The sequence below is a fragment of the Neovison vison genome, chromosome 4 (genome assembly GCF_020171115.1).
Source record: "Neovison vison isolate M4711 chromosome 4, ASM_NN_V1, whole genome shotgun sequence".
Lineage (NCBI taxonomy): Eukaryota > Metazoa > Chordata > Mammalia > Carnivora > Mustelidae > Neogale > Neogale vison.
Window position 1 is genome coordinate 151,448,621 of NC_058094.1, and position 21,596 is coordinate 151,470,216.

The 21,596-nt window shown below is 37.4% G+C and overlaps 1 protein-coding gene across 6 annotated transcripts in view; it reads right to left on the reverse strand.

Moving 5' to 3' along the window:
* PCLO (piccolo presynaptic cytomatrix protein) overlaps window positions 1–21,596 on the reverse strand; it is a 530,926-nt gene that overhangs the window by 391,898 nt on the left and 117,432 nt on the right. For all 6 annotated transcript variants that reach the window (XM_044245920.1, XM_044245919.1, XM_044245917.1 and 3 more), the window contains exon 2: window positions 16,942–18,547. In XM_044245920.1, the coding sequence (XP_044101855.1) occupies window positions 16,942–18,547 (1,606 nt within the window). The remainder of the gene's footprint in view (window positions 1–16,941; window positions 18,548–21,596) is intronic.

A 21,596-nucleotide genomic window follows, 5' to 3' on the forward strand; every position in this document is an offset into this window, starting at 1 on the left:
AAAGGTTTATTTATTTGAGGGAGAGAGAACATGGAGGGGAGGGGCATAAGGACAGGGAGATTCTCTTTTAAAGATTTTTATTTATTTATTTGTCAGAGAGAGAGGGAGAGAGAGCGAGCACAGGCAGACAGAGAGGCAGGCAGAGGCAGAGGGAGAAGCAGGCTCCCTGCCGAGCAAGGAGCCCGATGTGGGACTCGATCCCAGGACGCTGAGATCATGACCTGAGCCGAAGGCAGCTGCTTAACCAACTGAGCCACCCAGGACAGGGAGATTCTCAAGCAGACTCTCTCCACTGAGCACAGAGCCCAATGCAGTGCTCAATCTCATTACTCTGAGGTCATGACCTGAGCTGACACCAAGAGTCTGACTCTCAACCGACTGAGCCACCCAGGCACCCAAGCCGCCTATTCATTTCTTTATTCAAGTATTTACTGAGCAACTTCTACTTATACTTCCTCGGATGTGAACTTCGGAGCTTCACGTGTAGCGAGCCTACCTAGGCTCTCATTCCATTTTCAAACCACTGTAAAATCAGAACGCTACCACAGCATACCAAATGCATAATTTACACTAGTAGTGGGAAATACATTTTATAGTGCCCTTATTCCAAAACCAAATGTCTCCTTGTATTTTATAAATGTATATGACCTTGTTTCCATGTAATGACACAGGGAAGAGTTGGGAAGAGAGGGAGAAAACCCAAATCACTGCCTCTCCACAGAGAAGAATTCTGCTTTTCTCTTAGCATACCCCTCTTCTGAACAGACTCCACAGCCCCACCTTTTGTCCTTTTAATGACCACATTTTCTTCATTTTGATAAAAACACGTAACAGCCATTTTGACCCCTCAGTGTTCCTCCTCACTGCTAGAATATGGCTTAAAATAATTGCAGCAAACACAATATGAAAAGCTTTTTATCCTCTTAGGATTTTTTTTTTTTTTTTTTTTTTAGAAAGAGCCTCCTTTTATATTTAATTCTACTGGCCAAATCCGTTGCAACTAGAAATGATTTTTATCTCAGTGCTTAACAATCTAGCACTGAAAACAGAAGCATTTGCAATTCCCTGATTCAACTGAAAAACAAAAACAAAAGCAAACTTCCTATAAATTGAGAAAATGAAAAAGTCCACAAGCCGCCCCAGCATCAGAAACCACCTTGTACTTTTCCAGGGGGCCTTGTCTTCCACCATGCCAGCAGGGAGAGAAATGAGTGATAACAGCTCCTTTCTCCTCTCAGTCATCAGAATGAGAAATCCTGTGGTATCTTCCCTACATTCTCAATTATTCCTCAAGTATGTCTGCACTGCTTGTGAAAGGTAATTTCCCGTATCTCTTTTCACATTTCCAAAGCCAACCCCCCTCACTTGGCCTTTGTCACTGTCTAGATTCTTTATACCCTCACAAAAAGATCATCTGCGTAAAACCACTAACCACAGAAGGGGTTGGTTGACTATAACTACTTCCCCTTGCAACTCAATGCCTCTCCCAGAACTGTGAAATGAAGTTAATCTTTTGCAAGAACTTCAAAATATATCATTTTGAAATGTAAAATGCTAGTACTTCTTTCATCAATCTATTTTCAGGTCTATATCCCCCAAAGACAGTAAGTAACAAACAGTAAGGACTTCCCGGTAGTGGTCTTTCCACTGATGCCCTGGGGTCTAACTAAGCCTTTAAGCATGACAGATGCCCACAGTTTTGAGCTGTTTTGAATTAAATAAATTAACTGAAAATGTTTGTGCTCTTCAAGCTACAGCTTTCCTGTATTTACTCTGCTAATTCCCACTGTTTACATAGTTTGTAGGACACGCTGCTGCCTTTGGTTTCTGGTTGCACGCCATGAACAACCTATCCCCATTTTGAGTCAAACTCAAAGAGTCCCTCATAATCACCATACCAACTAACCATACATATTTTCCACACCTCAAGGCAATAACTGCTTGTTTCACTTCCAAAATTAAACACTTATTTCTAAGTCTGAGCAGAAATGAACCTTAATTTATTACCATCACTTCCTCAGACACTTGATGCCCATTCCATTTGTTACCCATGTCTATAATATAGTTGGTTCTCCTACGTCTACATGATTGGGTCTTCATTCCATTGTAGCCATGAATGAGGATCTCAGAATATCTTAGTCCTTATTACTTCTTCCCCATGCCACAGGAGTCAAACAATATCCAAGTCCAAGGCTGACTCACAGAAAAAGGTTTCTACCAATATTTCATAATAACTTCCTATAACTAGCACTTATTGGGGCACCTGTCGTAAGTGCAGTTATTGGGGCACCTGGCTCAGTAGGTTAAGCATCTGCCTTCGGCTCAGGTCATGACCCAGAGTCCTGGGATCAATCCCTGGCTCAGGATCCCTGCTCAACAGGGAGTCTGCTTTTCCCTCTCCCTTTGCCTCTCCCCCACCCCGCCTCTCATGTGCTCTCTCACTCTCTTTCTCTCTCATTTGTGCATCCACTCTCTCTCCCAAATAAATAATTACAAATCTTAAAAAAAAAAAATAACTAGCACTTATTCCCTAACATTACACTATAATCATCCACATCCACCTGATAAATGATGGGAAAAATACAAGAAACAATACCAGGGAAGCCCATAACTATATCAATGTATCCAGAAAGAAGTCTTATCTTCAATACATAAATATTAAAATGAAATAATCCAACTTTATTTGAAAAATGTTATGCTTCACCTATTCCTAAATTCTAGAGTTGATATAACAACAGGAAAAAATAGTCATCTTTTGCTTTTCCCACCCATAGCCTTACTTATAGAGTACATAAATGGAATTCAAGGTCTGGAGACACAACTTTTAAATGAGCTACCATAATTCAATTGGTTCTGAGGAAAGAAAAAAAGAAACACACAAAGTCGTTCATTCACTCCTCTAATTTAATAATCTGAGTAAATGGGATAAGAAACTGGTTAGCCATGATTTCTGCTCATTCTCAGGTCACTTATACCCTAATGCAGACCTGCAGTACAATTACTAAAACACACCTCCCTGCTAAATCCTACCCTCTGGGTTATTAGAGCTATGACATACAGTAATATAAATTCATTGGCTAAGGACTTTGATGGATAATCATAAATGTATTATTTAGATGTTTCAAGAAGTACCACTTAAGGTAGTGAGCCTCACCTAGAGAGCTTCAATTAATGTTGCCACTATCAAAAAAAGTTACCCAAAGTTTTGATTATTACTGATTACTAAAAAATTATATTCAGAATTTTAAGAGTGTGTCTTCAGTAATAATTGACGATAATTAACTCGATACATCTAAGCACTGAGGTGAGTTGACAAATGTTAGGGTTTTTTTTTTAAAAAAGATTTTATTTATTTATTTGACAGACAGAGATCACAAGTAGGCAGAGAGGCAGGCAGAGAGAGAGAGGGGGAAGCAGGCTCCCTGCTGAGCACAGAGCCCAATGCAGGGCTCGATCCCAGAACCCTGAGATCAGGACCTGAGCCGAAGGCAGAGGCTTTAACCCACTGAGCCACCCAGGTGCCCCAAATGTTAGGGTTCTAGAGTTAAAGCATATTCGTGCTCACAACTGTTATTCATCTATTTAGCTTCAAAATGGAATGAATATTTCTCTCTCTCTCTCTCTCTCTCACACACACACACACAGTCCAGAAGGCCTAATGACTAACATCTACCCTTCAGTGAACTCCAAACTGGAAATCTTAAACATAAAATCTACATAAGATTAATAATGGAATCTCTGCTCAACACAGCATAGTACTTGGAATAATGGAACATCAAAAGAATAACACGACGTTGGGAATTTTTACTTGCTGTATTCACACCATTCACATTTGCTGTTGAATAAATTTTCCTCAGTTATACTTTCATCCTGCCCGTCCCTATACAATAAAGACTGTTGGGTTCTTACTTCTGAAAGCATAACAACTAAACTTTTCAGCAAACCATGACGTCCGCATGTACCAGTTACTCCATCATGGCAGTATCCTCATTCTCTCACACGTGGGTGGAATGCACAGCCCAACGTGTATTCCTCCTGCGTTCACCAGAATGCTACCCATCTTTCAGGTCCACACTGAATTTCCTCCTTTATTGCTTAACATTCTCAGGTCTGTCCCTTCTCAACTCTTCCTGGCATAGTTTGAACATTTAGACTCAGACAGTGCTTTCAATTCTTTTCCAATTACTACTTCTTCCCTCCTCTTTCACATGAACTTAAAAGAAAGCACTGACTTCTCATCAACTATTCTGAACTTTTTTCCTATTTTTCATCAAATTATCTTCAAATATTTCCTGAATATGTTATTTATATTTGATAGTTCGAATGCCACAAAAGATATAATTATATAACACACATTACATAATCACATAATGTAGCATATTATAAATAGGAAAGCAAGCTATCGCGTGAAAACAGATTGTTTTCTGCTCTTCGAGGATTGCCTAAGCCACATGACCTCCTCCACAGAGGCAGCGACTCACTGACGGCAGTTTGGCTGCAGATGGCTCACCGTGGTTGACATCTTTAGCTATGCATATTAATGCACAATTTATTTTAGCTAAAAACAGGACATTAGCATTTCTCAGAACTGTGATGACATGCTTAGCAAGTGGGTGCAACAGTTTTATTTAAAACAATCCATCCAGAAGTTGGATGGATACATCCCTCTGAAAGTGTGTGGATTATAATTTCTGCTGCATAATTCAGCAGCCGTCACCATACCTTGTGAAACATACACCAAACATTTTCCTTCCTAAAGCATAATAATATTTACCAAATACTGGCAATAACATGTATAAATCCTCAAAAAATAGGATCAAATGATAAAAGCATAGTTTAATGTTTGTGAAAGCTGTCTAAAACCAGAAAACCACTTTCATCAAAGCAGAATTTAAAAAATAGTTACTGTATGTATATGCACAAACATGAAAATATCTTTTACCTCTATTACAGCCACAAAAAGAGAGGAGGATCCCAAATCAGTAAACTGAACTTAGATACACTATGAGTTAACACTTCTGAGCTGCTTCTCATATGGCAAATTCCAACTCTGATGCCTTGAATGATTAACATGCACCTTGAACTATTCCACAATTTTGTAGCCTGCAATCCAAGAGTTTCACAGGTAGGCTGTGTTTGCCAAGAGCTTATTGAAGTCCTCTTATTTCATTTAATAATTGAAGAAATAAATTCCATTAATGAAAAGAACCAAGGGTCACCTAAACTTTATGAACTCATTATGTAGGCTGAAAACTATGTATCTTTAATTCAATCAGATGCTAACTGGAATGAAGATAACCACTTGTACGTTGAGTCAGAAAGGAAAAAAAAAATGCTTTTTAAAAATATATATGGGGGGCGCCTGGGTGGCTCAGTGAGTTAAGCCGCAGCCTTCGGCTCAGGTCATGATCTCAGGGTCCTGGGATCGAGTCCCACATCGGGCTCTCTGCTCAGCAGGGAGCCTGCTTCCTCCTCTCTTTCTCTCTGCCTGCCTCTCTGCCTACTTGTGGTCTCTCTCTGTCAAATAAATAAATAAAATCTTTAAAAATATATATATATATATATGGCATACTTAAAGTATATTAAATCTTGTGTAAAAAAACAACAAAAATGCATGAGGATTTTAGCCTCTTAGCTTTCTATGAATGGAAACCACTTAAAATTTATTCAGATTTTATACAGTTATATGTATGCCCATTTTCAAGAATGTCTTTAAGGAAAACCTGATTTTAAAATTACATTTAATCACCTTTACATTATTTTCAATTTTTTTATAGATCCTATCCACATTTCCAATTTTTTTATAGATCCTATCCACATATCCTACCCTTTATTTCCTTCTGACCATTCTTCTAATCCCTCCTCCATCAAGTTTAAAAACACATAAAACCACACATCAAAAGTTTTCCCAACTTTTACAAAATTCCCAATCAACATGTTCACATAATAGAGGCTGCCACTGACTTCTTTTGTTTTACATAAGCAGAAATCTGTTCCTAAGAATTATTCCACAAATTCTACTGAAAATTCTGACTTTACTGAACAAATTATAGAAATGTCCTATTTCTATCAAATGTTTTACAAGTGATTTTTAAAATCTTTAATTTTGATTAGAGAAAAAAAAGAAAGTGGTTTATTGTTTTATATTCAAGTGAGACTAGGTCTCATCTATATAAACTTTATTCTATTTTACAAACAAGATTCTATCTTCATTTGCTAAATTATTGCCTCTCCTTTTGGACTCTGAGTTCTACTCCGGACAGTGAACAAAGTTATCAACTTCATCATCTGTATTTTCAAAATATAACAGAGTGCCTAACTCAGAGCAGGAGCTCACAGTTTTCCTAAAGAACAAAAAAGAATACAGCCATGTAAAACTCTGGTTTAAGCAACAGTGAGTAGGAAGGTATAAAACCAGTGTTCTTGGACCTCAGTTTTATTTACGCTAAATTCCAAAAATAAACCCCCATCAAGAAAGTTAATGTTTTTTAACTTTAAGAATATGTAAAATTTACACACACACACACACACACTTTCTCTTTAACCTAGAAGTTTAAGAAATGGTCTGTTTAAAGGCAACATGGTCTCCAAAAAAAAAAAAAAAAGAAGAAGAAGATGCTAAATTTGGGGTCAGCAAATCCAGTTTCCTACATGAGATTCATTGCTAAGTAATTTTGTGACCATGCAAGTCACCTCAAGTCCCTAACTTCAGTTTTCTCATTGACAACTGTAGTTAATGATGATGGCACTATCCTTATTTGCCTATCATAGTTTTTATAAAGATTAGTAATAACGTTATCATTACTTTCAGTTTCAAAGCATTTCCACTTATATTGCCAAATGTGATTTTGACTGTGGGAAGACTTCAACATCATAAATAAGAAAACTAGATATTCAGAAAAAAAGAATGGCCTGACCAAATCACAAGCTAAGTAGCTGAACCAGGGCTGGCATACATATTTTCCCAATCTAAATTCTCACATTGTTTCCACTTTTCCAAAGGGCTTTCTGATGATAAATTTATAAAGAAACATTGAAGATTTCAAATTGCTTTACAATGCGAATTATGATTTTTTTACTCTATTACTCATCTTCAAAATGTGGATACCACCTTATCAAAAGAGCATTAAATGACAAAATGCATATAGAGAGCCTAGTGCACAGTCTGAAATGCATAGTGTTCAAACTAAGATCTCTCATTTCTGTGATGGAAGATCAATCTCCTTTTTCCCGAAGAAAAAGGTAAGAAAACTGTAGAAAAGTTATTGCTTCCTTATGGAAGGTAACAAGAACTACTTCAAAGTAAATTCATAGGAATATCAGCAAGAGTAAACATGTGTGAGGGGTACAGCTAGGGCGACACCCCAGATCTGATGCCTTATTGATGCACTTGATAATGACATTTTTAAGGAAAATAAGTAGAAACTAATAGATTAATTACATTTTTCCTTCAATGTATTATCTTTGAACTATTTCTAAGAGCTTACTTTTATCTGAGCTAATTAAGATATGGACTAGACGTGTTAGAGATGTTTTCTCAAGGGATGTGAACAATGAGCACGTTAACCCATCACTGTATTAAGTTTACTGATCCAGCAAATGATTTTGTTTAGGTGCAGGGATCTGCTTTCACAGCACAACATCTGTTCTTACCAAGCTATATAGATCATCATACCAATTGCAATAATATGTAACAACAGGCTTAGCAGATATTCTAAAAGCTGGATATGCAGAAAGACACCTGAAATATCTAGTCATTTAAAAGCTGAAAGTTAAAAACAAACAAACAAACAAAACTGGTTCTAATGACTCAAGTTATGGGTAGAGCATGAGGAATATATATTTTATACAGGGAACATCCAAATCATGAGAAAAAAAATGTTGCAAACTAGATCCTGCCAAAAAACGAGAGCTAAATACAGTGTTTGTAAACATATTTAAGTAACATATATTTTTTAAATGATTAATTGGGTATTTCCATTCCTTCAAACTCATTGGAAAACTGTTTTAAATGAAGATAAAATAATTTTGTTATGGTCAGGGTATTCTTGTTTTTTTTTTTTTAGGGTATTCTTGTTTTAAATCCATATGATACCATATGGATTCTCAGAGAAGAGAAAAAAAGTTCCTTTATCTTTAGAATATAAGAACCTCATACTTAGAATCAAGGGAATGTATTTCTCTTCACTGGCTTCACATAAAAACAGTGACAGTTAAAGCACACATGACTGTAATAAAGGATGTATCAAAAACCAACCAAATTTGCCATCATAGGCATAAAGGCATTTCAAATCATTATCATGTTATTTAGAACCAAAAGTTCTCGTTAAGTGAACAGGTAGAATGCCAAGGCTAAAGGTGAAAAATCAAGAATCTGAATGCTTTATCCATTCTGTCACATCATGTAACTGTTCAACCTATCATTTGATGAATGAGGGTTTTTAAAATTATTCAAGTGTTAATTATAACATGAACTTACAAGTTTACAAAAGGTACAATAAAAGTAAAGTCTTCTCTACCACCAAGCCTTACTCTCCGCCATCAACCAATGTTAAGTTTTGCTTTGAGTTTTTAAAGTGGTTGCCAGTATCAAGTAAGTTTCAATTTATAAATTTCAAATATTATATATTTTTACCTTACTATAAAAGCTACAGTTTTTCTTTTTTTTAAAAAAAAATATTTTATTTATTTATTTGACAGACAGAGATCACAAGTAGGCAGAGAGGCAGGCAGAAAGAGAGAGAGGAGGAAGCAGGCTCCCCAAGGAGGAGAGAGCCTGATGTGGGGCTCGATCCCAGGACCCTGGGATCATGACCTGAGCTGAAGGCAAAGGCTTTTACCCACTGAGCCACCAAGGTTCCCCCAAAGCTACAGTTTTTCAAGACAACCTTACACTACCACTACTTTAGGACTGTCTTAAGCAATAGCCAAGAAATTATATTATATTTATATTATATTAAATTAACTTTGGTGCATATTTATATATTTATGTTATATTAAATTATAATTAATGCATTAATTATATATATTAACATGCAATAAAGACATAACTTTTTCAGCTTGATTTTTGCACCATCTAATATCATCTCACATTCCACCACGGTTATGTAATCACATTTTAGAAAACATTAATGTCTTTCTAGTTTTCTTCATTTCTGGGTAGAGTCAGCTATTCCATCCCATTCTTACTTCCCATATTAATAGGAGAACCTCCTCCAGTGATTGTGATGTACGTACAGATACGTACACATGTACGTATAGCTAGAAAGAGGTAATAACTTGTATGCATTCTTTCATGTGTTAGAACATTCTTAGGCTGCCCTCAAAGTCTCTCCTGATATCTTGCCTAGGTACAGAATTCATCTTATCATCATATCTGGAAATTTAAAGAAATCACCCCCCCTAACTATTGTCTTCGGTGTTGATAATGAGCATGGTAGCTGTTTGATTTCTCATCTTTTCATAGACAATACCATTTTTCTCCATGGAAGTCTTCCAAGGTTTCTCCTCATCTTTGGAAATCTAATATTTCCTCCAGATGCACCTATCAGTCATTTTATTCATCTTGCATGGCCCGTGGTTGGGATGGAACAATCTGAAGAGCTTACCTCCATCATCCTGATTCTTTCTTTCTGAAGTTCCTATCAGAGCCCTTAGGTACACACTTCATGATTCATGATTTTTAATATATATAGATAACCATTTCCCCAAAATGTCTACAACTCTATGAGCAGGCATCCAGAAAGAGACCCCATGCAGGAGATAAAATGCCCATTCCCGAGCCTCTATGTCACCATAGGAAGTAGTAAAGAGAAAAATCTCAGAATTCTATGCATTTCTGGGTACATTCCCACCCTCTCCTTTCTTAACTATCTCCACACCCAAGCTTTAGTTAAGACTATATACACAAGTTAGACCTCTAGTACCATTAAAAATTCCAGATTCCCAAGTTATCCATCAATTCCCAGACTCCAATTCTTCAATAGGAAGGAACCCCACCATTCAACCTCCTCCACATATGGTCCATGCTCTGACCTTCTGCTACTTCGTTTCTCTCCATAACATTTATTACCAGCTATCACACTATATGTTGTATTTGTCACTCTTATTAGAATATACTTTATATGAGAGGAGAATGTGTATCTACTTTGTTCACTATTAATATGCCCAGAGTCTGGAATGGTGCCTGAAACACAGTAAAGGCTCAGGAAGTAGCTGAATAATTTTTAATTGTCATAATTCAGCTCTACAATCTGGAAAAATTCTGGGTCTTTTCCAGACCATCAAGTGGACCCATTGAAACTTAAATGTAGAAATTATTTATAAAATATCCTCTTAAATATTTCTCAAGAATAAGAAAAATTTTTATAAATTCTTTATATTTCCTGAATTAACTCCTTCTTATGAGGTCAGGTGTTTTTGTTGTTTTATTTTTCACTAGTTCACCTGGATCCTTCATGTGGTATTATTGCTAAAATGTCAAGTTAGTCTCTTCAAACCAGTCATTTATGGTGAATGTCCCCATTACTTATGAGGTTATCAACAGAGGTTTTTCCGTGTTTGTGGAACATTCTGCTTCCCCATTAGTTCTCTCCTTTAAATGGGAGAACATGGGATGGCAGATGGTCAATGTCCAGGTAAGCCAACTTTACAAGACTGATCTCATGATCAGTGCAGTCGACTCACAGTTGAGTCATGTTTTATTTGTTTGTTTTCTCCTTTAAACCACACTCTTGTGTGAGAAGGGCATTACTTCTAATCTTGTTCCAAAGACCTTAGTCTTCTCATGAGGGGCCATTAAGCAGCTCATCCCTACATTGGCAGAATGCTTTGGCTAAAGGGAAGGAAAAATACAGCCTCTCCCTACTCACTGTCTTCCCACTGGAGATTAGGAAAGAGTCCACCTGTCGTATTTTTCCTACCACAGTTTTTTAATCTGTTGTTTTATCACTACCTACAACCCATGGCTGCGCTCTATTTTTGTTCATTCCTAGCTTAGAGCTCACAGAGACTCCCCTGAGGAAGCCACTTGTACAGTGGTTTCCTTGGCTCTTTTCTGCCATCTTCTTGCCATTTTCTATCTTCTAAGAATTCAACATGTCAACTTATAGACTACTGGTGGCCTTCCCCGTTTTCTGGAACCACTATACATTCAATCTTTCAAGAAGTGGGACTTTTAGAGAGAGGAGGTGAACTGACTCTGCCCAGTCTTCCTTTTTAAGAGGAATTACGTTGCAGTCTTTGCTTAGAATTAGAGGTGCACGACCCTTGTGCTACAACAGCAAGCTACTAAAAATAGAAAATTCCCTTTTTTAAACACTATTCCAGCTACTCTAACCATCAGGAAGGTCGTAACTGATTTTCTTTCTACACAGTTTCCAGCCTCCTGACACTGGGCACAGCGCCACCCTCTTTCTCACCAGTTCTTCTTAACAGATTCTCTCCACTGGTTTCTCTCACCCGAAATGGAAGACACAGCAGGCCCATGCACCTAAAAGAGGTGTCCAGTTGAGTCATTTTCCTGACCTGAAGAATTTCTTTTTTGTTTTATGTTTGTAATAAATGGAGAGAAATTATATGCAAGTCCAGGTGTGTTTGTTTTGGGGGGTTCTTTTCCTACTTTGCTCACTATTATATGGCCATCTTTTTGTTAAATAAAATATCTGGTATCAGTCAGTCAAGAGACTGATTAACATATGGGCCATCAGGACCAAAAATAAAATGACCATAAAAAACAAAAACAAAAAGAAAAAAACCTACAAGACACCTTAAATCCACTTTCTCACTAGCATTTGGTTCATTATCAACATTCTGAAAAATGACAAGTCACTTCATATATTATAAAATTTGATAAAAGCCAGGAGAATTATTAGACATTAGGGCACAAGTAAGTCTTTAAATCTGCCCTTAGATCTTGCCCCAGGCTACACATCAAAAGAGATAAAGTAAATTAGCAACAAAAAAAAATAACAAAAAAAAATGCATTAGTTGCTATTTAGAAAGCAAATATTCAGTTTCTATGTCAAAAAGCAACCCCAAAGAGAGAACCTGCATTGTTACGATTTATTCTGTTAATGGACTGGCAAGAAGAGATAGCTATAAACTCCTCTTGGCATCAAAAGTCTAGGCTCAGAGCCAGTAGATTCTTAAGGTTTATTTGGAACAGCACACATCTTGACAGCCAGCAGAGTGGACGGTTTAAATACCATCCTCTTCACACAGATATTTGAGTTGCGTGAGGGTGTGTGTGTGTGTGTGTGTGTGGCAGGCAGGGGTAAGACAAAGCTGACAAAATCAGTTAAGGAAGTAAAAATCCCCTTTCCTAAAGCTTGTGTCTGAATGATAAAACCTCTTTAATCATCCCCTAACTGGTGCTCATTTAAGAGCCAGGGTATTTTTAAACAAATACGGTCATAATTCTGATACATTGGTAACAAAATATATCAGAGAAATTCTCCTAATCTTTTCCAGAATTGATATAAAAGAGCAATATTCTACTTAATCCACAGACTAAAAAAGTAATAATATTACACTATTTGCACATAAACATCAAACTTGTAAATAATAAATCCATGTAAGTTAAAGTACTAAAGAATGTCCCACTTCTCTCCCTGTCCTGCATAGAAATACTGTTTACTCAATCTGAATATTTGAGGACATTTTGACCCAGAGGGTTACATCCTCTTCAGGAGATGCAGAGAAGTTCACTTCCATGTGGGTATATAGAGCAGTTCAGAAGTAGTGATTATTCCCAAAACTTCACCTGTCTTGTCCCTTGAAAAAGCAGCTCTCCGTCTCTATGCAGAGCTCTAATTTCCCAAATCTGACTCCCTGATAATTCAAGAGTGAGGAGCTGGCCATCTGGTGCCCAGGATTAGGGAAGGTGCCTTCCTAGAGTTCAGAACCAGAGCCCAGATGATATTTTTACTTATGGGAAAAAGATAAAAGTAATGTTACTATTAATGCTATAAATGAAATGGCTCTTGATTGCTACCTCAGAACCCAAAGACTTAGGATAGTATATCTGTTTAAAGAAACAAGTTGAGAATAAAATTTATAAGTTAAAAAATTATCCATGCTGCATTATATTGCAACTTAAAAAGCACTTAATATATTTAAAAATATCTTCTCATGCAAATGTTCAGAGAATCCTCCTAAGAACCCAAAATGTTTAGCAGAGAATACATTATTACATTCAGATTTCAAATGATGTCCTTGCTACAGAAAGTTTATCTCATCAATAATGGGAATGGTTTCCTTTAATGAGCTAATGAGGTACACATTCCCCATGCCCTTTTGTAAGTGTCCAAATCCCTCTTCAGATTTCCATCCCAAATACTTCCATTTCCATGAAAATAGTTATGATGCCTGTGCACCCCCACCAGTGATAGTGATGTATTCTTCCTTTAACCTCATAGAACTTATTCTCAAATGACACTACAGACAAAGGGCTGATATCCAAGATCTAAAAGAACTCCTCAAAATCAACACACAAAAAACAGATCATCACTTCAAAAAATGGGCAGAAGACATGAACAGACACTTCTCCAAAGAAGACATATAAATGGCTAACAGACATGAAAAAATGTTCATCATCATTAGCCATCAGGGAGATTCAAATCAAAACCACATTGAGATATCACCTTATACCAGTTAGAATGGCCAAAATTAACAAGACAGTAAACAACAAATGTTGGAGAGGATGTGGAGAAAGGGGAAACTTCTTACACTATTGGTGGGAATGCAAGCTGATGCAGCCACTTTGCAAAACAGTGTGGAGATTCCTTAAGAAATTAAAAATAGAACTACCCTATGACCCTGCAATTGTACTACTAGGCATTTACCCCAAGGATACAGATGTAGTAAAAAGAAAGGCCATCTGTACCCCAATGTTTATAGCAGCAATGACCACAGTTGCCAAACTGTGGAAAAAATGAAGATGCCCTTCAACAGATGAATGGATAAAGAAGATATGGTCCATATATACAATGGAGTATTACACCTCCATCAAAAAGGATGAACACCCAACTTTTCTATCAGCATGGACGGGACTGGAAGAGACTATGTTGAGTGAAATAAGTCAAGCAGAGAGAGTCAATTATCATATGGTTTCACTTACTTGTGGAGCATAAGGAATAACACAGAGGACATTTGGGAGTTGGAAAGGAAAAGTGAGTTGGGGGAAATCGGAGGGGAAGACAAACCATGAGAGACTGTAGACTCTGAGAAAGAGACTGAGTGTTTTGGAGGGGAGGGGTTTGGGGGTCTGGGTGAGCCTGGTGGTGGGTATTATGGAGGGCACATATTGCATGGAGCACTGGGTGTGGTGCATAAACAATGAATTTTGGAACACCAAAAAAGAAAATAAAATTTTTAAAAAATTAAAAAAAATAATAATCTCATAGAACTTATCTCTATTCCTACCATGAGTAAATAGATTTGGAATCAGAAGACTGGTTTCATTTCTGCTTGATTATTTACTATCAGGATGATCCTAACAAGTAAAGTAACCATAGTAACCACCAGAACAATAGTTTTCTCGTTGTTACAGTGAACAGAATATATGCCCATGGAATTATTTAGAAATTAAATTTTGGTAAAACAGTAGGAAAGAACTATGCCAACTGTAAAGCCCTGTACGAAGTTACTTCACATATATATACTTTTTCCTTTCTCAAGTACAACTTCTCTTTCTCCTACTTTACTTCCTGGAAGAAAGAGCACATTCAATGACTTCTTAATTCTATCACAGCAATCATGGATGCTTCACAACAGGCATTGGGTACAAACTAGCAGAATGAATGAATGGTTGGATGTATGATTACATTAATCAAGGAAAGTTTCATAAAGAAGATATTCACCACAACCTGCTAAACATGGAAGGCCAAAATCTGACTTCGACTTTTCTCCAATCTCATTGCCTATTCCCCCACACCCCCCACATCACTTCAGCCAACCTAGATTTACCTCTGATTCCTTAAATACAACGTATGTTTTTCAGGCTCTGGTCTTGGGCCAAATCATCACCCCATTCCTTGCCCTTCATCTGTTGAAACAGTATCCATCCTTAGCTCAAAATTGCTCACATGACAATTTCTCTATGAAACTTTTCTTAATCTCACCCATTGGAAAGGACACTTCTTATTCTGAAGTCCAAAGTATTTGTCCATCTTTCTCATAACTCTTATCATATGACCACTTATTACATTGCCCTTTGCATATATACACTTTGATCTTGTTAAGATCTGCACTATGTTTTAGTTATCTTTATATCCTTCCAAACATGTATTAAAATGTCTTCCATATAATAGGTATTCTAATAATATACATGGCTTCAAAGTCTGACTACATGCCTCTGCTTTATAAATTGCCCCCCAAAATGACATTTTATGAAATGATCACCTATTGTTTGAAGTCATTACTACCCTCCATTCCTAACATCATCATATAGTATGAGCAGAAACCTATCTTTGCCAAAATTTTAAAAGCTACAACTATATAAACAAACTTAGAATCCAATTTCCGCTACAATTCGAATGCAGCTTGTTCTTATTAATTGCAATGTTATACTAAAGATGGCTTATCTGAAAAGCTAAGGTGCTTAATAGGACTTTCGGATAAGAAGAGTAAATGATACTTCGGAAAACAACCAGAAGTTAACATACTTTTAATTGAAATCATTTTAATCTCTCATCACAGTAAGTATCCCAAGTAACATAACAGCTACTAATAATCATCAATGCTGTTATTATCATAGAATAGATTTCATTTATAACAAGGGTACACAAGTCTCCTCTCTCAGGGATCTTTTAATGACATAATTCTTCATTGCCTGCTGTCAGTTCCTTCTTGGGCTGTTCGCAGACAAAATGCACACATGCCCACTAACAGCTGTCCTCCAGACAAAGTGATTTCTGTGCCTTCTCACCGGGTAGGAGCCACCAGATTTCTTTTAAAAATGTATTCTTCTAGCCTCTCTATTCTCACTTATATTATTATCTCATCTTCACTATGTTACTTCTTAACTCCAGAGAATTTCTGAGCTTTTTTGTTGCTCTGGGCTTTTTTCCCCTTCTCCCTGAATGTTCCCAAATCTCTACTTATTAAATCTTTTATTTTCCGGCACTTTTAAGTGCTGGGTTAACCTTAACTGACTTCTTGAGAATTATTTTTCTACCCTCACAGTAAACAACGTTGAGCCCATTTGTGTCACTACTGGCCCCTTTACGATTTGATAGGTCAGGAAGTCTTACCAAAAGACTTGAAGATATAACTGTGGTCTTCTGAGAAGACACCCATCAATGGTGAACCTGTTCTCATGACGGCTTCGCTTTACAAACTGACTTATACTGTTCTAGATGAATCTCAACTAATGAGCAAATCATGCCTTCACAGCTATGACAAAATCACTGGCAGGGAAAGGGGACATACAGTTAGGGAAAGTTTATTCAATTTTATATTAAAATTGTATTTGTAATGCAAAAATAACATCTGTTTTCATTTCCCAGCACAGATATGACCCCAGTTAAGAGTATCTTAAGTTGGGTAGGCCGGAGTATGAATTTAAAAGTTAAAGTAATTATCACTGCACACTGAACAATAAATACCACTGTAAGCTCCACAATCAGTAGCGGGGATCTTACAGGAAAGAGCGCAATGAGTCAATGGCTCAGCATCTCTGACCTAATTCGTTTTCACTTTATATGTCAAACTTATCAAAAGTTGTGGCAATATTTTGGGATTATTCTTGGAGAAAATATTTAACTTTTTTTAAACATACAATTGGCAGAGAAGAAAAAGAGGAAGGAAGGAAGGAGGGGAGGCAGGAAAGGATGAGAGGAAAACAGTATCATCCTATGATACCACGGATAAACTAAGCATTATTTGTGCAAGATGGTGATACGGGTTAAGAGCATGAACACAATGAATAAATGCACTCACCTCCGTTAAATGAGGATTGGGATTAAAGCCACAGAGGCTACATACAGTGGTTTGACACTCAGTGCATGTGTTAAAATTGGCCTTTTCTGGAACATGCAACATAAGTTCAGTGGTATTGCAAAGAGGACAGATGGTTTTAGGGAGGCCTTGTACTGGAGTCTGTGCCGCAGATGGAGAAGCTGGTGGCTGCAGAGGTTTCCCAGCTCCTGTTTGGCTTACTGGTTTTGGAGACTGCTGAGCTGAAGCCTTTGCTGGGCCAGGCTGTTGGGGAGGTTTTACTGGACCAGGCTGCTGAGGTGAAGGCTTTGCAGGGCCAGGCTGTTGAGGAGGGGGCTTTGCCGGGCCAGGCGGCTTGGCCGGGCCAGGCTGCTGAGGAGGGGGCTTGGCCGGGCCAGGCTGCTGAGGGGGGGGCTTGGCCGGGCCAGACTGCTGAGGAGGGGGCTTGGCCGGTCCAGGCTGCTGAGGAGGGGGCTTGGCCGGGCCAGGCTGCTGAGGAGGGGGCTTGGCCGGGCCAGGCTGCTGAGGAGGGGGCTTGGCCGGGCCAGGCTGCTGAGGAGGGGGCTTGCCTGGTCCAGGCTGCTGAGGAAGGGGCTTGGCCGGGCTAGGCTGCTGAGCCAGAGACTTTGTTGGCCCAACCGGCTGAGAAGGAGTTTTTGCAGGCCCAGGCAGCTGAGCTGGGGACTTTGGTGTCCCTGGCTGCTGGGCTGGGGGCTTTGCTGGCCCTGGCTGCTGAGATGGAAGTTTCTCTCCCCCAGCCTGTTGTACTTGAGTCTTCACAGGCCCAAGAGGCTGAGCTGAAGACTTCGGCCCAGGCTGCTGAACAGTAGGCTTTGCTGTCCCTGGTTGTTGAGCTGAGGGCTTTGCAGGCCCAGGGTGTGGCGTGGCAACTTTTTCAGGTCCAGGTTGCTGGGCTGGAGGTTTTCCAGGGCTTGCTTGCTGAATAGGTGGTTTGGATGGGCTTTGCAGTGCAGGTTTAACAGATTCTCCCCTTACAGCATCAGACTGTTTAGTCTGAGGCCTGGCTGCATCTCTTTGAAGTGGCCACTGTACCTGGTCTGTCTGAGGTGACTGGGTAAGCCCCTGAATTGGCTTGCCTGTCCCTGGAGGTTGTGACTTCATTTTTTCCGGCTGCTGAGAAGATACTGATTTGGGAGAGCCATCCTGCTGTGGTGGGACCCTCACAGGTCCTTGCTGCTTTGGACCTGGCTTAGGTGACTGTTGTGATGGAGGCTTAGTGATTCCTTCCGGTTTTCCTTGTTCTTTCTGAGCTATTTTTTGTTTCTTGGCAGTTTCTTCCTGGGATGCATCAGAGTCTGATATCAAATCAAAAGGATTCAATTTATTTACAACAGAGGAGACAGCACTTAAAGGGTTAACCTCTGAGAGGAAGCCAGGCATCATACTAGTCTTGTGCTCTTCCTTCAAATCAGTTCTGGACTTTGATTCTTTCAAGCTAATAGTGGAAGGACTCCTTCCAGGCGACTTTTGCTCTGACCTCAGAGTGTCCGTAGTTCTACTCTTACTGAGACCAGGCTGAGCCGGACGCCCAGGGTCCGGCGGTTTTCCTGGTTGCTTTGGAGGATGACTACTATCCAACTCTTGCTTCCTAGAAGAATGAAACAAAAACAAGTCAAAATAATGGAAAATACGCAACTCAAAATAATCTTACCGAGGCATTACTTTCCTAAAGCCTCAAAATTACATGTGTACAGATGTAACTAGAACACATTTTTGTGGCATCCTGTAAATGATCGTAAGATCTTTTAAGTCTTTGTTACTTTCTTTACGTGGATAGAGATTTTCAACAAGGTAAACAAGGAGGAGGAAAAAATCAATTCTTGCTACTCTAAGTGATGAAAAATTAAGATATCTAGTTAGACATTACTTATAGTAGTTTACATTTACACTTAACTGAATCTGACCATCCTTAAAAACTCATTAAATGTATTAACTCCATAAACCAATGCAGAGTCATGTTCTTGTACATTCATGTTTGAGGAATGTCATTCTTCCAAATACTAGTAGCACCAAGAATTAAAAATACTCATTTTAAAATGTGGGAGCTTGTTGCAACTTTTTATTTGTGTGCTTTACTGAATTACAAGAAGTTACATGAGTAACATATGGCACACGTGACATCAGAGAATGTTTTAGTAAAGGAGATTATTTGATGCGTTTCCTGGGACTCTGAGAAACTTGATAATCTATTCAATTTTACCGTATTCTGTTGACAAAGATAATATCCCTCAAATAATATCCTTATTAAACTTTATAAAATGAGAAGTCCTCCTTTAATTTGAAATTTTTGAGAAACAATTCCATATTTCTTGTAGGAGAAAAATATTATGTCATTTAATTACTTTTCTGATAGCTCCTTTTTAATCTGAGGTCCCTATGCAAGATAATGACAGATGCTTAAAGAATCTTGAGATACAGCCTTGTCCACAGATAGCAATGAGCTGGCTATGACCCCACTTTTTATGTCCACAGATAGCAGTGAGCTGGCTATGACCCCACTTTTTAACGTACTGTTACTTTTCTCAGAAGAAAAAAATACATAATCGCTTTACTTAATGTTTTCTGTAACATTTACTATTGTCACTGTTAGATTATTAGCAATATTATTTATTACTGACAAAGGTGTAAGAACATACCTAATTTGCAAAATTTAATTCATAGACAAACATAAGTGATGAATTTTTTAAATAGTTTTGGAAACAAGATCACTTTGAAATGACTGTGGAAATAGCTAATTTTTTAATATTTTCAACCAAAAATCAAACAGATCCCTTTTTTAAATAAGCCATTCTTTACTGATGCAGCTAAGAAGAACAGGCTGTGTTAGAATTACATAAAAATAAACTTCCAAGTATTTATTTGATATAGGAAGCTTTTTAATTTTTGAAAAGATTTATTTCTTTTTAATTAAAAGAAAAAATAGAAAGAAACAGCTATTAAAATATGAGATGGTCACAATAAAGTCCTACAGGTTTTCATTTGGTTTGTGAAAATTTACCAGCTAATGGGCCAGATTATAAACTTTTAATTTCAAATCATTTAGTACTTAATATGAATTAAGTTTTGTTTTTTTTTTTTTTTAAAGATTTTATTTATTTATTTGAGAGAGAGAGAGACAGTGAGAGAGAGCATGAGCGAGGAGAAGGTCAGAGAGTGAAGCAGACTCCCCATGGAGCTGGGAGCCTGATGTGGGACTCGATCCCGGGACTCCAGGATCACGCCCTGAGCCGAAGGCAGTCGTCCAACCAACTGAGCCACCCAGGCGTCCCATGAATTAAGTTTTTAAAATTCCCCAAAATAGTGCAGAAATTTGAGAGCAATCAAGTTATAAAGCATAGTAGAAAGAAAATCAGAAGTGTTACCTCTAAATAGCAAAAAATCAGAAGGAAATAATTTATAAAAGCCAATGTATGCAAAAAGTAATTTTCTAATAAAGGCTGAATAAATGGAATTCTTAGTTTTAACAATTTCCTCCAGGACAAATGTTACAAAAACTTTAGATAACTTAAACAAGGAACTAAAATTATTACCCTAATTAATTCCAATGGTTCTAAGGTATCTTTTAAAACACTATAGATTTCCATGTGGGGAATATAATTTTAAATGTTTCTGTACAGGCTGCTCTATGTGTTGTTCCCTTCCACAGGAAGATAGAAGAGCTACAGTAAACAACTTAAAATAGATTACTTTAAAAAATTTCACTGTTTAGATCTTCACATTATTCTAGAAATGCTCCACATTCAATTAATAAAATCTAAGACTTTCATGAAGGGCACATGCTTAGGAACTTCTTAACAGAAGTACCTATCTCATTATTTTGGTATTTAATTGAATTGGCTCCCCAGTAGAATCCTAGAGACCTATATTTAAAGAACACACACACACACACACACATTCACACACAAATCTATTCTTAATATAACTAAATTGTCCTCTCCTGAAAATACTATTAAACTTAATCATTGTTTTTGTGTTCACATAATCCAACATAGTACAAAACAAATAAAAAATAAACTTTGTGAATACCAAATACTTGTGTATCAATACTAAAATTTAAAGCAAGCTTACAATTTCTATTGTAAATTTGTATATACAATATTATATATATTGTATATACCTCCTACAAATATAAGTATAATAAAATATAATAAGTATAATAAAATCCCCAGGAGAAAATACTGATACAGCTATAAAGACTGCCCTACAATTTAAACTACTTTCAGCTACTAGAATTATACAGGTAAACATTAAACATGGAGATATGGATGTGAGAAACAGACAACTGCTAAAAGAACATATAGCCTTAATACGGAACAAAAATATAAAGATGTCTCAGCTAACTGTGGTCTTTGGGTGAGTTTTTGTTTGGTCTAACAGCTGTTCCATTAAATAGAAAAATGAATAAAATGCAATCTGTGTCTTGTATACTATACTGTGACCTCCTAGAGAAAGTGTTTCACTCATCTTTGCATCATTGGACCCAAACCTGCTAACTAGAGCATTAGTGTCTGATGAATGAATGAATGACAATGAATAAATGAATGAATCAAGTTTTTGTTTTATGCTAGATTAATGTTTCCTGAATTCTTTTCAAATTCTTCACAGTTGTTCTGAGATACAAATGGAAACATTCTACA